The following is a 17,803-nucleotide window of genomic DNA, read 5'->3' as shown; positions in this document are numbered from 1 at the left end:
ACGAGCGTCCATGGTCCTCAATGCCAGGAAGAAAGCAGGTGAACTCTCCAATTTCTGTGAAACTGGACCTGCCCCTCAAAGATGTCAGGCACTAGACACGCCCAGAATGACTTTCTAAAGCTTTACCTCGAGCACCCTTCATACAGTAATAAAGCTGTGAGGTAGGAAGGGCAGAAATCAGCTCAGTTTCAGACATGGACACGGAGCGGAGATGGGCGAGGGCCTGGGCGGGGCCCTCCAGCCAGCATGGCAAAGCTGACTCGTGCGATAGGTATCCTGGGCCCAAACCCACACCCTTGCCAATCCCTGCCCTCCTGTGGAGGCGGGAGGGACAGCTGCAGCAGTCAGTCTGTGCCCAGAGCGGGGCATGTTCAGAAGTCCTGTGGGTGATGGCACGCGTCGGGGCAGTGTGGCGGGCTATGGTGGGAGCAGGGCTGAGGGCCGGGGGCATGGCGTACCTGAGGGTGATGGCACGCGTCGGGGCAGTGTGGCGGGCTATGCTGGGGGCAGGGCTGGGGGCCGGGGGCATGGCGTACCTGAGGGTGACGGCACGCATCGGGGCAGTGTGGCGGGCTATGCTGGGGGCAGGGCTGGGGGCCGGGGGCATGGCGTACCTGAGGGTGACGGCACGCGTCGGGGCAGTGTGGCGGGCTATGCTGGGGGCAGGGCTGGGGCCGGGGGCATGGCGTACCTGAGGGTGACGGCACGCGTCGGGGCAGTGTGGCGGGCTATGCTGGGGGCAGGGCTGGGGCCGGGGGCATGGCGTACCTGAGGGTGACGGCACGCGTCGGGGCAGTGTGGTGGGCTATGCTGGGGGCAGGGCTGAGGGGGGCCCGGGGGGCATGGCGTACCTGCAGTGGTGGGCTCGGTCAGGCTTGATGCTGCAGCACTTGGGACATTTGTACACCACCTGCCCAGGCTTCAGCTGTAAACTCTCGATGAATTCTTTAGTGGCATTTCCTTTGGGGACTGCCCCCTGTAAGGAAGAGAGACGTTGGGGTCAGGCTAGGGGTGCCCTCGGTTGTGACACACCACGGAGGCGGCCGTCATTCAAAAGTAGCAGCTCCACGCAAGGGGACAGGACATCTTCATGCCAACAACATGTGGATTCCGTTCAGAGTTATGCCAACACTGACAATAAGAATCTACCCTGGGAAAATTACCCTAGGAAAAGTGAATAATTGTCCACACTGGACAGTTACATCATTTCTGATGACCTTCTATTTCCATTCTACTAAAACTGTTTTCACTGAATGCATCCTCTCCTATGTATCAGTAAATATTTCACTCAGGATCTGACTCATCAACTACTATTTTGGCCTACATTAGATTTCCCAGGGACTGCTTCAGTTCTTGCAAATGTTCACTGGGGATCATCACATCAAACAGTCCAGTTCACCCAGGTCAAAATTCACAGCTCTGAATGTTACTGAATCAAGTGTTATCTTCTTTTTTACCAGGACTATTGTCATGGATTGGTAATCTGTGTTTAGTTCTTATGACTGTTACTGAATCAAGTGTTATTTTCTTTTTTACCAGGACTATTGTCATGGATTGGTAATCTGTGTTTAGTTCTTAGGAATCCATAAATATTCAAATATTCAATGTGCTCTCCACACCAAGATGCTGAAAACCAGATGTGACCCAGGAAAATGATCAGCTCTGTGGTGGTGGGGAGGCTAGGGGTGGAATGAAGTGGGGTAAGGGTGGGGCATATAGAGATGCTAACCTTTGTAATTTTTTTTTTTTTAATTTACAAAGCTGGGAGGTAAACACATGAATGGTCATCATATTATCCTTGACACCCTTTTGACTGTCTCAAGTATTTCATTATAATTTTTTCTAAAAGTTCAAAAGAGAAGTAAAAAAGAATCTGGTCTGCAAAATACAGATACCAGATACCAGAAGAACAGATACCAGAAGAACCCGTCACAGAAATTTTAAAAGCAAACAAACTTTGGTAGGCAAGGACTACCTGGTACATACAAAGTCATTTAGGACAGAGTTGGGCGAACTTCCCTGACAGTAAAAGAATCCACCTGCAATCCAGGAGACCCAGGTTTGATCCCTGGGTTGGGAATAGCCCCTGGAGAAAGCAATGGTAACCCACTCCAGTATTCTTGCCTGGAGAATTCCGTGGACAGAGGAGCCTGGTGGGCTACAGTCCATGGGGTCACAAAGAGTTGGACATGAATAAGCAACCAACAGTTGACATCAAATATACCATAAAAGTACACAGTTATTGACACAGGAAACATCTATGATACACTGTTAAAGGGAAAAGTAGATTCTCAAACAGCAAGTAGACTACAAGCCCATTTTGGTAAAGATCACACTTACACAAATACAGACACACATGTGCGTGTCAAGTACTAATGGTTATCTCATGTAGTAAAATCACAGTAATTTTTAATTAACTTATAACTATATTTCTTAAATATTCCAGTATGAACATGTGGCTTCTACAATAAGGAAAAAAAACTCATTTGAAAAACCAGAAAGATAGATACTCAGGAAGGAGCTATCCAAAGCAGGAGTGTGAGCAACTTTGCTGAATTTTGTAACCGAGGTGCTGTGATGTGTCTCATCCTGAGACAGCTGAGGGTCCCCCTTAAGGCACCAGTTGGAGCATCAGGGTCTGGACGTCTTCAGAGGCAAACCAGGGCCCAGACCACCCTGATGGACTTTGAAAGGGGCCTGGGAAGGGCGCTGACCCAGGAAGAAGGGTTGCAGGAAAGTCCAGAGGACTGTATTTTAAATTCTCTTTAATGTAAAAAAGCAACTGAGTTTGGGCAACCACGTGACCTTTCATGGATCCTGAAGCCAAAAACCACATCTGGTAGTCACTGTTGTCACGTGTACGAGAGAAAAGCACTAAGAACATCGTCTCCCCAAGGAGATGAGGCAATGGGGCGGTTTTCCTAAATGCAAGTTGCTTTTGGTTTTTCCCCTAGGTCCCGTGTTTAAGGTCCCTGCCACCAGAATTTGCTGTAAACCTCAGGAGACCCCTCTCCCCCCATAAAGGCTACAAGAGCTTTACAGCACCAAGGGCAACTGGAGCTGTCTTTTGGTCTTCTCATTACCGCCTGCTATTCTAGACCCCAGCCAGAGAAACATCGATTCAAGAGCACAGCCTTTTTTCCAAAAGTTTCCCCTCCGTGGAACTCCCTCTTGCACACATCTCCTTGCAGGCACACTCCCATCCAGGCGAGACCCCACCCACCCAGGAAGCCCCCCTCGCAGAGCTAGAGACGAGCCCGACCAGTCCCTGAGCTGAGGGATCCGTCCTTCCTCCCTTTCTCTGTCCTTCTTTAAAAACAAACAAACAAACAGGCTCTTCTGGGCTCATGTCTGCAGATTCCAGAATGTACTGGTTCATGGTAAGGAAGTTTGTTCCATTTGATTCTTGATAAAACGACACGGAGTTGGAAGGCCCGCCGAGACATTTCTGTCGGTTGTCGCACGGTTGTCACACTTGCACTAAGAGAAACACCCTCCACGTCCACCCGCCGCTTATATCTCACAGGGATGGCTCCAGGCTTCCACGTTACCGCACCCGGCGGAGCAAAACTTACTCATCTTTTCCTCATTTCCGAAGTAATACTTGTTCACGACTTTTAAAAATGCAGAGAGAAGAGAAAATTAAAACAGGGAAAGCCGTTTTATTTTCTGATTCTATCATTCAAAGATTAGTACTACTAACATTTTCGAGTACAGTCTTCCAGTCTTTTTTCCTTGTACACAGTAAGCTGTGTGTGCTAAGTCACTTCGGTCGTGTCTGACTCTTTGCCACCCCATGGACCGTAGCCCACCAGGCTCCTCTGTTTCATGGGATGTCAGGCAAGAATACTGGAGTGGGTTGCTCTGGCCTCCTCCAGGGTATCTTCCCAACCCAGAGGTCGAACTCACGTCTCTTACACCTCCTGCATTGGCAGGTGAGTTCTTTACTACTTGTGCCACCTGGGAAGCCCACATGGTAAGCTACAAACACTTTTTTAAAAATCTATACACCCATAAAAAATGCTCATAAGCTTCTAAAACCAATTTCATCCTGCAGTGGAATCCATTTGAATCTGGGGGCAGGAGGCATGATATGCCTCCATCATCCATTCCCTTCAGTGGCTAGCCCAAACTTCCAGTACCTTCCTCGACCCCTACTCACTTCCCTGTCCATGTCAGAGGAAACTGAGGCTGCTGAAGTAACTCCCTCCAGACTCCTCCTCTCCCTACCCCCATCCCTGGACACCCAGGGGCTCATCCGTCTACCTCGGAGCTTTCCCTTCTTTGAGCTCTTAGAGGAGCCTCCAGGCTCTCCCCATCACAGCTAAGCTTCTCCAGGGTTGCGTGTGCTCTGCTCACCCCTGACTCCGTTTCATGCTCTCTGGCCCCTATTGCCTCCGTAACAGGGAACCGCTCTCACCAGGTCAATGAGCAACTCCCTGTGGCCAAGTCCCAACGTCAGTCCTCCGCCCTCTCTTACCGGTCCCTTGCCTGTCACTCTCCTGCAGCTGCTCCACGCCCTCGGGGTCTCCGCCCATCCTGGACCCGGGTGTTCCTCAGGGCTCCACCAGCTGCCCTCATCCCCATTCACCCTGCACTCCCCAGACAGCCTTCCCCCGCCACCAGCTCCAACTCGGACTTCTTTTGCAGCTGAACGTCTTTTACCTGGTTGTTCAAAAGCATTCAGGCAAAATAATCCAACCCCTTCCCCTCCTCCCAATTCAACCTGCTAGAACTGACCCCACCCCTTGCTCCCCAAACTCTCCTTCCTATTCTCCCCCCAGCCCCCCGCCCCGGCCCATGGGACACCCATCTGCCTGGTCACTGGGGGTAGAAGCCCACTACTCATCCTCAATTCTTCTAACCCTCCGCCCCACACTCCCACCTACTCCACTGAGTTAACATGATCCCGTGTTACGCCCCGCCTCCAATATCCTCCCCTCCACGCCACGCTCATGGCCTTAGTTGAGCCCCATCACCGTGCGTCCCGGATACTAGAGTCCCCAGGTCTGCCTGCCTCCAGGCTCTCCCTCGCATCTGGCAGCCTCACCTCTATGCCTCCCCCTAACTGTTTTCCAGAGTCAACTTTCTAAAATGTGAATCTGATCATGTTATTCCCTTTGCCTAAAAAAAGCCTTCCCTGGCTCCCCAGAGCCCTCACGTGGTACAGAGTCCAGGCTCCTGGGCAGCGCCCAGGTAAGGTCACTGAGACCCAGCCCTGAACCACCCCTTCAGTGTCATCTCCCTCCTGAGAGCCCCAGCCCCTGGACGAGCCCAGGGCTCTGTGCTCTGTAAGTCTCCCTCTTGCGCCCTCAGGGACCCACACCAGCACCTCCCTCTGGTCTCTCAGGCTCGTCCCTGCCTCCTGCTCGTGTGTCAGATGCTCAGTCGTGTCCGACTCTTTGCAACCCCATGGACTACAGCCCACTAGGCTGCTCTGTCCATGGAATCCTCCAAGCAAGAACACGAGTGGGTTGCCATTTCCTTCTCGAGGGGATCTTCCGGATTCAGGGATCGAACCTGCGTCTCCTGATTTGGCAGACAGATTCTTTACCACCTGGGCCACAAGGGAGGCCCTGCGCCTGCACCAAACCTGGACCACATCCTCTGCCTTCTAACGGCCCCGGGCTACGCCCGAGACAGGGCCATCACCTGGACTTTGTGCTACCACAGTTTCTACTGTCTCTTAACACCTATCATTTAACTATGCACTGATCTCTTCTACATGACTGTACATTCCTGGAGGACAGGGACAATGTCTTTAATCTGCAGCCCAATGAATTGCCCAGGGCCTAGCAGGGAGCAAGTCTTCAATAAATCCAAGCCGAGTTAATAGCGATGATATAACAGACATTTATTGATTGCTTCTATGCCAGGCACACTTCCAAGGGCTTCACTGTACACTGTCAATTAATTCTGACAATAAACCTAAGAGGGAGAGACGGTGATGAGGTAACTAAGGCAGAAAAGTTAAGCAAGTTTCTGAGATCATGTGGCTAATAAGTGGCAGAAGCAGGATTCAGACCCATGTCCAGAATCTAATGGAAATCAGCCCTGAACCTTCATTGGAAGGACTGATGCTGAAGCTGAAGCTCCAATACTTTGGGCACCTGATGTGAAGAACTGACTCATTGGAAAAGACCCTGATGCTGGGAAAGAATGAGGGCAGGAAGAGAAGGGGGCGACAGACGATGAGATGGCTGGATGGTATCATACTCAATGGATGTGAGTTTGAGCAAACTCTGGGAGATGGTGAAGGATAGGGATGCCTGGCATGCTGCAGTCCATGGAGTTGCAGAGAGTCAGACATGACTGAGCAACTGAACAACAACAATCAAAAGACAACTTATGTATTTATTAGATATTTCTATTAACTGATTGAAGAGACCTTTGAATTGCCTTGATGCCATAACACCATTCCCCTGCTAAGAACTGTCTCACTACACGAACATTAAGACTGAAACAGACCCCAGATGATAAGGCCTCCTTTAATTAGTATCCAGGATAATACGATGATATAAAAAGGACACACTTGGAAAGCAGAGGAGACAGGTTACCAAGAGGCACCAAGCATTCCATTTCAGGCAACAAGTACGAAGACTTGCGTACACTGTCTCAGGGGCCACGGGATCACAGCCCCTGCACACTGGCTGGTCTGGGCAGGAGCTCTGCCCCTACCAGGAACAGGTGACCAGCCCTGGACTGAGCTGCAAGGCCACCTGTCTCCTCCACAGAAAGGCAGGGTGTGGGCAACCCCTAAGTTCGTCACCCTCTTCTCTCTGGAGCTAGAAACATATTCTGGCTGGGGTTGATGGATTACTCAGTGGCAGGTATGAGAAGCTGCCAGGCACAAGGGAGAACGTAGCACCCTCCTCAAGTGAACCCTGAGCAAGTCCCTGACCCACCCAGGGAAAGTGCCAGGGCCTGGGGGCCAAGTGCGCGAGGCCCTTCTCTGGCTGCGTCCAGCACTCAGCGCCCACACACACCTCATGGCATTCAGGGCGGCCCCGCACTGCTCGCCCTGTGTTTCCACGGGCCTGACATCATTCTGCCGAGGGACGAGCCTGAGCAGACACCCACTAAGCTCACTGAGAGAGACTCCAGAAGGGACGAGCAACTGCACGCTGCAGTGAGGCCCGTTATTCCAGTTTCGGCGGCTGAAACTCCAGTCGCAGGCCTGCGGTGGTCTCAGATAGTCACGTGAGGCCTGTTTATAACCAGGCGTTCACAGGGCGGGGTCCAAAGGCAGGGAGGGGCACCGGCAGGCAGACAGATGACTTTTCTTTCCCTTCACGAAGTGGTTAAACCGAACAGATTTCTAGTCCTCTTGTTCTCTAATCTCAGATTTGAGGTAATAAACAATTAGGTCCAAAGAGTGGAGGGGAAAAAAAAGGCAACCGATTCTAAGGTTGCCGCCACTGCTGTGATCGTGCAGTGCACCTGGCTTTGGGCTTCCAGAAGACAGGACGGAAAGAAACCAGCTCTCAGCTTTAAGCATTTGCGGGAGACAGACACTGTCCCAGGCCTGAAGCTGTTGTTATTTTTGGGCTGCACTGGGTCTTTGTGAATGGGCTTTCTCTAATTGCGGCGAGGAGGCGCTCCTCTTTGCTGTGGTGTGGGGGCTTCTCACTGCAGTGTGTGCTTGCATCTGTGCTAAGTCACTTCAGTCGTGTCTGACTCTGTGCGACCCTGTGGACTGTGGCCCGCCAGGCTCCTCTGTCCAGGGGATTCTCCAGGCAACAAAACTGGAGTGGGTTGCCATGCGCTTCTCTTGGGAACCTTCCCGACCCAGGGATCGAACCCGCATCTCTTGCGTCTCCTGCATTGGCAGGCGGGTTCTTTACCACTAGGACCACCCTGGAAGCCCTCTCCTTGCAGTGGCTTCTCTCACTGCGGCGCACAGGCTCTATGGCGTGCAGGCTCAGCAGCCGTGGTGCACGGGCTTAGCTGCCTCGAGGCATGTGGGGGTCTTCTCCAAGCAGGGATCAAACCCATGTCCCCGGCATTGGCAGGCAGATTCTTAACCACTGGACCCCCAGGGAAGCCACCCAGAACTACATTTTAAATGGAATCCTTCAGGATTCCTGAGGATTCCAGCATTCCCAGGATGAGTACTTATAACAGGAAAAGGACATGTGGTGAAATCGGGATGGGGCGGGGAGAGAGAAGGAGCCAAGGTAAGAGCTGGAGTCCGGGCTGTCTTCAAGGGGCGGCCTCCTCCGGGCCAGTGGTGCCCCTCCGGACCTCTCTACGTCTGAAGTGTTTAGGAACACTGAGAGCTCCTCTGAGGACATTGCTCAAACACCAGTCTGCTGTGTGTGCCCACACCCCGCCCCCTCCAGGCAGCACCCTCTTACCCCTGCTCAAAGGGGAGCTCCGCCTCCATGCCCGCTCTGCCTCCGCACAGGCCCAGCCCTCTCACCCCGCTGCTCAAAGAGGAGCTCCGCATCCAGGTCCGTCCTTTCTTCCCTTTTCTGTTCAAGCTCTCCGTGGACCCGTTTACAACTACATTGGAGTAAGTGACTGCTACATGGTCCAGAAAGCTGTAGTGGTTGCGACCTGTTCTGATGCTACATTTGGAATAAGAACATCAGAGCTCAAAGTGGTACCAGTAACTGTGGGAGACTATAGGAGGGTTTTTTTTGGGGGGGGGGGGGAGAGGGGTGTTCTTTTACTAGTAATACTAACAAACCAAAATGATACACAGTGCATACGTTGTTATACACTGTTTGTGCCTTAGGACACAAGTTTTTCTGACCAATATACAATGTATACGTTATGATACATTGTTTATATCCTCTGGGCATAAACTTTTCTGAAAAATTATACACAGCATGAATTGACCTACAAAACATTACAGCCCTACAGGAAACTCCTTAGAATCCTGAAGTGATGTCTTTCTAAAACCAGACCCTGCCTGCAGTGTTAATAAGGAGCCCCTAGTGTCTGCTTCCAGGGTGAGATCTGGGCGTCCAGCTCCACCCCTTGGAACCTGGCGTGGGGGTGTCCCGGGGCTCTGCAGCCCACCTGTCTCTGTTTTGCATGAGATGTCACCTGCTGGGACGGGGACAGGCAGGAGGCAGCATGAGGAGCCCGAGACGGGGCAGGTCGGCAGGACATGCTCTGAGCTGCTCCCCTTACTGCTATGGGTATTTATTTGACAGCGGCTTTATTGCTTGTTTGCCCAGTTTTCTTTGGAGCCAATGGCAAGACACACCTCTGAGAAGTTGGGCGGTGTCTGGGATATGACAACTCCAGCTCTCACGAGTTTGGGGCTGGAAGCCGAGCAACAGGCCAGTGAGGCTCATTCTCTCCTGCATCTGACTGCCAGGGGCCAGGCTGAGGAAGACCTGGCAGGGGCACCACGGAGGGGTTAAAGAACTTATGCACGTGAGGGCAGCAGGAGTGCCAGGGCGGAAGCCTCCTCTCCCTCCCGCCTGACATCCAACGCCTTCTATTCATAGAGACCAGTAACCTCCCTCCACACTCTAGGCTCTGACCCCCAATCCCCACCAGCCCCAGACCTGGCTACCTACTGCCCACCTGGCGCCCCTGCTTCCACGTAAAAGACCTGCAGTTTGGCCAGAACAGAAGCCTTGATTTCTCCTCCAAAATCTGATCTCCCCGGGCTCTCCCATCCAACAAGTGGCACCAGCAGATCTCCCAGCTGCTCCAGCCAAGACTCGGGAAGGCACCCTCCCTGATCCCGCACGCCTCCTGCCACTCTGGCGGTTCTCAGATCTGGCTGAATACGAGGGACACCTGGGAGCTCTAAAGCACCCCAACCCCAGGGCCCCACCCCAGACCAATCAGAGCAGAATCTCTGGGGGCGGCCCACGGCATCAGTACTTTTCAGAAGCTGCCCAAGGGGATTCTAATGTGCGGGCAAACCTGAGCACTGATGGCTTCAAACATATTCGGAGCCCGGCAGCTTCTCCTCCCCCCACCTCACCGCTTCCACCTTGGTCTGAGCCGCCACCACGTCCAGCCTGGCCCACTGCACAGCTCTCACCTTCCTGCTTCTCCCGGCTCCACCTCAGTCCCCCCATCGCAAGCCAGGCGGTACGCTTTTCAAAACCAGGTCACATCACGCCTCTTGGATGGCTTCTCACTGAATTGACGAGAGAGACCAAGGTTCTCACGAGGCCCCAGGCCCTACCCGGCCTGGCTTCCGCAGCCCTCCCCGCCTCTTCCAGCCCCTCTCACCCCCACCCACCACGCTCTGGTCAGCCTGGTGTGAGTCCTGTTTCTCAAACATGCCAACCACGCTCCAGTCTCTGGGCCTCTGCACCTGTCCTCTGTCTGCAGGCTGCTGCCCTGAGCACTGCTTCATGTCACTTAGGACTCAGGGGTCCTTCTCAGATCACCTTCCTCCAAACGGTCTGGCTTCACTCCAGAAAAGTCACCCACTAGAGCCCCTGGATCTTTAAAAGCCCTTTTCGCTTCCTGGAATTGCCTTGTTCTTTCACTTGTTCTTCACTGCCCGACACCCTAGGCCGGGAGGTGGGCAGGAGGGCAGGGATAGCGGTCTGCCTTGCTCACAGCTGAACTGGCTGCTCAGGACCCTGAATATGGTAGGCACCCAACACAGACCGGCATTCATTTGACCCCAGCCTGCAGTGCCCGCTCACTGCTGCCGGGGATCCTTGTACAGTGGCAACCTGATCTCATCACTCCTGTGTTTAAAATCCTCAGTGCCTCTTGATGGCCCCCATTATCCCACTCCTACCCCACTTCTTTGGCACTCTGGCCACGTGACCAACCCAAATCCATCCTCCTGGGTTCTCTCCACTGCAGACCACCACACCCCAACACTCGTGTGTCTCTGTGCATGCTGCTCCCTGAGCCTGGAACGCTCACAGTGTCTTCCCACCCCCCCTCCACCTCACCTTCCCTGCCCCTGTCCACTGTTCTGATCAGAGCTGGCCTGGGCACCACCTCCTCCAGGCAGCCCCCCTTCCTAAGCTGGTGATTTCTTTCACACCTACTCATGCTTCCTTCTGCCGCAGCCTTCATCACACAGGGTGGACCTCACCTGTCAGGGCACCGTGAGGGAAGAAAGCATGCCCGGGGCCCAGCAGACAGCAGAATTAAAAGCTGAGACAAATAACGTCTTTTAGTCTTGTGTCCCCAGTAGCAAGGGCACTGGGAAAACTAGTGAATGAGCCCGTAAGTTGCTTCCAGTACGGTCAAGTTGATGCTGCTGGGAAAACTGTTCGTACCCTTGTGTTTGGGGGCACTTATAACCTTATACTTCGTTTCCTTCAGGTGACAAGTGTTCCAACAATCCCAAAAGCAGCGCTAACACTGGGCCAACAGGCCCCCGCCTGCCAGTGTGTGCCATCTCCACAGGCGCATGTGCGAGCAGACTTGTGACCGAGCTGGGCACTGACGTGTGACCAAGCCAGGCAAACAGCTTTCCCCAGGGACGGATTAATGATCCACCCCTGAAACCCCGATCCCCACCCCCCACCCTGAACCAGCAGGAAGTGGAGCTCTTCGAGAAGCCAACCAGTTCAGGACTCAGCATTTTGGCCACGCCTTCCCTGGGACTCAGAGGAACGAGATCTGTGTGGCCGGGGCCACTGCCCTTCAGAGTGCTTTCCCTTTCCTAATTTAAACACACTCGTCCCACGTACTGAGACAATTAAGCCACAGGAGGTCTTTATCAAATAATGCACTCTCTTGCTTTTCCCATACACAGTAATGAGCGGGAACGGAGGATTTAATACCAGGGTAGGCAACACTCAATAGCCACTTGCACAGCTTGGTATATTTAGCTAAGTCCTTGGGCAGAAAACCGTGGCTTTGCCCATAGATATGCACTGAGAGATGCCTGTCACGGCCTGAAACAGGCCTGTCCAGCTTTTCAGGAAAAGACAAGCCTCGTCCAAGCAAGGTAAAGGCCACTGCCATGCAGGTTTCTGGGCCTGGGTAGGGCTTTAATTTTTAATTTCATCTCCACCTAGCGCCAGTCCTGTCTTCACTAGGAGGCCCCAACCTCAACCAAGCGGCAGCGTGCTTTCTGCTTGGATCATCCGGCCCCAGCCTGCTGGGGCCCTCACCATGCCTTTCTAACCAGAGGCTGGGCTTGCCCTGGCCAGGCCCCTCCCACGGCAGGCTCCATTGATGCAGACACCCACGTATATAAAGTATCGTTCAACCAACCCAGACAGGCCGCGGCACAGACGGGGTCCCCTTGGAGGGGCCCGAGTTTCCCACCCCTGCGGGAAAGAGAACAGGCCCTCCTATTCTCTGCATTCCCAAGGTCAGGGGGCACATGCTGGCTGCGGCCATGCCCGGGCCAGAGGAGGAGAGTGCGGGCTGGTGAAAACGAGCCCAGACATACTCACGGGGTCCGTCAGCATGGCCCGGCAGTGGGAAGCCAGGGCCAGGAAGGCCAGCAGGTTGAACACAAGCCCGTTGATGACGCTGTACACGTAGTCCCGGGACGGAATCAGCATGACGAAGAGGACCACGAACTCCGCATAGAGGACCAGGAACCAGGTGACGATGGCACAGGCGATGCCACAGCCGTCGCGGATGAACCACATGGTTCCCGCGGGACGGGGGTGGGGAGGCGGGATGCACTTCTCCGGCTGGAGGTACTGCGGCTTCCGCTCAATGTCTCGGAAGTGGTGGGCGGGGATAAGCATCATAAACTATTCTGTCCATACTGGCATCTGGAAGAGAGAGGGAAGGATCCAGAAATGGCGGCGTGGTCTAGTCGTCTGGGAGACTTGATGAAGCTACCTTTCCCAAGGGAGCCGTGAGGATCTGGGTGTGAACTTCTAATCGGAAAGCTGCCTACACCTGTTCACTTCCAACGTTGAGTTCTTGTCCCTACTCCTAACCTCTGTGAGACAGGACCACCTTGCCCAAAGGCGTCACGTGACAGATAAAGAAAGGCGGGGAGCTTGAAAATGCCGAGCTTCCCTGGTGGTCCAGTGGTAAAGAATCCACCTGCCGGTGCAGCAGACATGGCTTTGATCCCTACTCTGGGAAGACCCCATATGCTGCGGAGCAACTAAGCCCGTGGACCGCAGCTGCTGAGCCTACACTCCAGAGCCCAGGAGCCGCAACTACGGAAACCCGTGTACCTTAGAGCCTGTGCTCTGCAACAAGAGAAGCCACTGCGTGAGCCGCCTGGGCACCGCAACTAGAGAGTAGCCCCTGCACGCCACAACCAGAGCGAGCCCTCGCAGCAACAGAGAAGCAGCACGGCCAAAAATAAATTAAAAAAAAAAAAAAAAAAAGGCAAACACTTCACCCAAGGTCAGCCAGAGCAGCAGGCGCACACACACTACACCAGATGGGACGCAGGACTAATAGACATATTCACATTTTGACCTACAAGACAAGGGGTGGGGTGGGTGGTGAAGTACCATGCCCTCTGGAAAAACTCTCTTCATCAGCTACACTGCTGCCTCTACACTGCGCACCGACCCAAGATGCATGCTGAGGCTCTTTGGGTTTGAGTAGGAGCACAGAAGGCCTGGGGTTAAGCTGCTCTAACTTACTGCAGTGCATTAGCCAATAGTAAAGGCATGACACTCAGCAGCATGGGGAATGTTCTAGAAACAAGCCAAGCTTGTTTTAGCCCTCTGGCCAAAATGGTTAATTTTCCAGGGAGAAGAGACTCTGAGTTAGGCTCTCCTGTGGTGACGAAGCAAAGTGTAGGAATGTTGGCCAGCAAGCCCAGAGGTGTTTCCCCACCACCTGGCTGTGGGGCTGGGTAAGTTCTGGTCTCCGGACCTAGGACAAGACCCACACCCCAGCCCCAGGCCCCTCCTCAGGACAGGGTAGGTGTGAAGGTCGAGGGAGCTGGAGGTGCCTGTTACACACGCTACGGACCGTAAGACACTGCACACATCACAGACGGTGTGCACGTCCTCTCTCTAGGAAAGACGTCCATTCCTCCAGAAGCACGTGCTGAGCAAGGTGCCTGCTCTCTCAAGGCTCCAGCCGAGTCTCTGGAGACAGCCATGAAATCACTAAGACTCGATAACGGAAGCCTATCTGTCCACGGCGTGTGCTGCAAGACAGCAAGTCCAGACTCCCCTCCTCCGGCTCTTTATCTTACACTCTGTGGCCTGTCACTTCACCCACCAGGTTTCTCAGAAACCACGGTGGCCTCCAGTTCTCTGCCGGACGTAGGAGCCGAGGGAAAACCACCCTGGAACACAGTCTCTGAGGCAGGCAGGCGACACCTCAGTCTGTAGAGAACTTGAGTCCCCTCACCGCAGAGGAAATCCCTCAACAGCGGCAATCCCTCAACAGACAATCCCTCTGTCTGCTTTCCTGAAGGACAAGAGTGAGCTCGCAATGGCTTATCCTTGCCCTTTGCCCAATTTTCCTCCTTCCTCGACTGCCCTCACCCCCAGCGAAGAAAGAGGATCTGAACTGAATACAGTACAGTCATGAAAAGTAAGGACGTGTCCAGAAAGCTGAGAGGGGAGAACAGTAACTATGACTCAAGGGACAGACATCCCAGAGTCAAAAGTTGCACAGACTAACAGGGAAAGAATAAGGCCAGGGCCTCCCCTCCCAGGCTGGCAGAGAAGTAATGGCTGAAAGGCAGGTAATGTGGATTGCGTGCATGTCCAAAGGAACACTGAAAAAAGAATTTAAAAAAAGGAACACCGACTCAACAAATATTCAGAGTGACTATCATATTCAACCAGAGTTTTCCAATAATGCAGCCTTGTGCTCTTCACAAGATAGTGGCGATCGGTGTTGCCAGGGATGACTTCGAAGCATTAGAAGATGCAGGGGTACCGTCTGCAGCACCGAAGAGAAGGGCAGCAGGAGATTGAGAACCGGGGCCATCAGGGAGCTGACCCACGGCAGGGAGATTCTAAACTTCCAGACTCTGCACAACCCAAGCCCAACAAACGAAAAGCTGAAATTTCATTATGATTCAAGAGCTGATCAAGGCTCACCATTTTGACAATGTCCAAATGCAAGGGTTCTCCTGGTTTTTCCTGTTGCTATACTGATTTGTATGCATATCACCCAGGCCCCGACGATTGCTGTCTAAGCTCTAAACCAGTAGGGTTTTATTGGACCACCGCCACACTTTGATTACACATATTATAGGGTCTATGTCTGTTCTGCATTATAATAGCAAGGCTGAGCAGCTGTGATGGAAAGACTCATTAGCTTCAAGTATTTAGTCTGGCTCTTTCCAGAAGTTTGCTGGTTCTGGGATAGTTGTTACTCACTAAAAAAAATACAGGTATGCCTTGTTTTATTTCACTTCACTTTATTACGCTATAAGAAACGCAAATACTACATCTCTTTACAAATTGAATGTCTGTGGCAACCCTGCGTTGAGCAAGTCTACTTGTGTCATTTTTCCAACAGCATCCTCTCACTTTGTCTCTACACTTTCATAATCCCCATGACATTTCAAGCCTTTTCATTATTATTTTATTGTTATGGTGACCTGAGATCAGCAATCTTTGATATGACTATTTTGTTGTTTCAGGTCAGCGTGAACAACCCCCCATATAAGACGGCAAACTTAAATGGTGAACGTTCTGGTGTTCTGACTGCTCCACGACGCTGCTGTTTGCCCCTCTCTCTAACTCCCCCTGTGCCTCTCTATTCCCTGAGATACAATAACATTGAAATTAGGCCAATCAATCAGCCTCCAATGGCCTCTAAGTGTTCAAATGAAAGGAAGAGTAGCATGTCCTCTCACTTTAAATCAAAAGCTAGAAATGATTAAGCCTAGTAAGGAAGACATTTCAAAAGCTGAGACAGACCGGCTTGCATGAAACAGTCAAGTTGTGAATGCAAAGGAAACGTTCTTGAGGAAAATGAAAAGTGCTACTCCAGTGAACACACAAATGATAAACAAGCGAAACTGCCTTACTGCCAAATGGAGAGAGTTTTAGTGCTCTGGATGGAAGATCAAACCAGCCATAACATTCCTGCAAGCAAAAGCCTAATTCAGAGCAAGGCCTTATCTCTCTTCATTTCTGTGAAGGCTTCGAGAGGCGAGGCCGCTGCAGAAGAAAAGTCTGAGCTTGGCAGGGTTTGATTCATGGCGTGTAAGTTAAGAAGCCATCTCCATAACATGAAAGTGCGAGGTGAAGCAGCAGGTGCTGACGGGAGCTACGTCAGCACGTCACCCAGAAGGTCCGGCTGCGGCAGCTCGTGAAGGTGGCTACACTACGGAACAGATTGCCAGTGTAGACCGAACACCCTCCATCAGGAGAGGATGCCGTCTAGGACTTCCCGTAGCTCGAGAGGAGTCAGTGCCTCACTTCAAAGCTTCCAAGGACCGGCTGACTCTCTTGTCAGAGGCCAAGTAAGCTGGTGACTTGAAGTTGAAGCCAATGCTCATTCGCCATTCTGAAAATCCCAAGGTCCTTAAGACTCACGCTGGATCTACTCTGCCTGTGCTCTATACATGGAAACAAAGCTGGACCAACAGCACATCTGTTTGCAACATAATTTACTGACTATTTTAAGCCCTCTGTTGAGACCCACTGCTCAGAAAAAAAGATTCATTTCAAAGCAGTCTCTCTCACTGACACGTGTACTCACCCAAGAGCTCTGATGGAAACAGACAAATTTAGAGCAACGCTTCTACAACTTATATACTTCCAGTGAGTATATTTTCAGAGTCGTTGACTGTATTCTATCTGTCCTCTGACAACTGCTCATTCTTATTGTGAAAAGTGAAAGTGTTAGCCACTCAGTCATGTCCGCCTCTCTGCAACTCCATGGACTGTAGACTGCCAGTGTCCTCTGCCCATGGGATTCTCCAGGCAAGAATACTGGAGCGGGTAGCCATTCCTTTCTCCAGGAGATCTTCCCAACCCTGGGACCGAACCTGGGTCTCCTGCATTATAGGCAGAGTCTTGACCACCTGAGCCACCACCAGTCATGTGGCGACCACATGATTAAACCCGAGTTGTGTTCCATATGTGTGATTTTCCTGAGGAACAGGTCCTTCCACATAAGTAAATCTCCGAGGCAACTGTGGTTTGTTCCTAAGCAGAAACACATTTTAACCATTTGGATGGTTAAGTTGGAAATCTTAAAAATACAAGTAAAATCAAAAACAACAAAAAATATACATTAGAGCTGCTTTTGTCTTAAGCACAGTAGCCATCCATTTCTTTGGAATGATTTAGAGTCATTACTGGGAACATCAGTTACTGGAGTGTGTTAGGTCATGATGTCCTCAGGGGGGCAGAGATTCACCGTGCTCTCGGTTTTAACCAGCTGGCCCGTGAAGACTATTCCAATTCTAATTCTGGGGTCTCCTTCCTGTGGCTGTTCGTCTTCCCCCTCCATTCCTGGCTGTCATTTCTGTGTCTACGGCTACCCCCAATATACCCTTTATTTACTACTGCTATTTGGCTGTGGGCTGGAAAAGCAAAGAAAACTAAGTCTTGCTGCTGCTGCTAAGTCGCTTCAGTCATGTCTGACTCTGTGTGACCCCATAGACGACAGCCCAACAGGCTTCCCCGTCCCTGGGATTCTCCAGGCAAAAACACTGGAGTGGGTAAGTCTTGCTAGACTTGTTTATAGAAGAAAGGTATTCACTTTAGGTAACAGGCCTTAGGACACTTGCTATGCTCTCCTACCACACAGTCCTTGCGGGCGGGGAGCCTTGCCTTTCCATTAGCCCAGGGCCTGGCACATTGTAACCACCTACTACCTGTGTTCATTACACAAGTACGAGAGGAAAATGCATGAGACGGGTGGTCCTAGGCCCACCTCTTGGAGGCCTCGTGTGATCACTCTCAGGGCTGCAGCCATGTTGCAGACGGTGGAGGGTGCC

The 17,803-nt window shown here is 52.2% G+C and overlaps 1 protein-coding gene across 11 annotated transcripts in view; it reads right to left on the bottom strand.

The window, feature by feature from the left end:
• Positions 1–17,803, bottom strand: part of ZDHHC3 (zinc finger DHHC-type palmitoyltransferase 3) — a 61,584-nt gene that overhangs the window by 27,445 nt on the left and 16,336 nt on the right. For all 11 annotated transcript variants that reach the window (XM_055557052.1, XM_055557053.1, XM_055557054.1 and 8 more), the window contains exons 2-3: positions 12,354–12,683; positions 852–976 (exon numbers count right to left, since the gene is read on the bottom strand). In XM_055557052.1, the coding sequence (XP_055413027.1) occupies positions 852–976; positions 12,354–12,659 (431 nt within the window). In that variant the 5' untranslated portion in view covers positions 12,660–12,683. The remainder of the gene's footprint in view (positions 1–851; positions 977–12,353; positions 12,684–17,803) is intronic.

Source organism: Bubalus kerabau, chromosome 20, assembly GCF_029407905.1.
Source record: "Bubalus kerabau isolate K-KA32 ecotype Philippines breed swamp buffalo chromosome 20, PCC_UOA_SB_1v2, whole genome shotgun sequence".
NCBI lineage: Eukaryota > Metazoa > Chordata > Mammalia > Artiodactyla > Bovidae > Bubalus > Bubalus kerabau.
The sequence above is the reverse complement of the archived record's forward strand: the minus strand, read 5'-3'. Positions and strand labels throughout refer to the sequence as shown.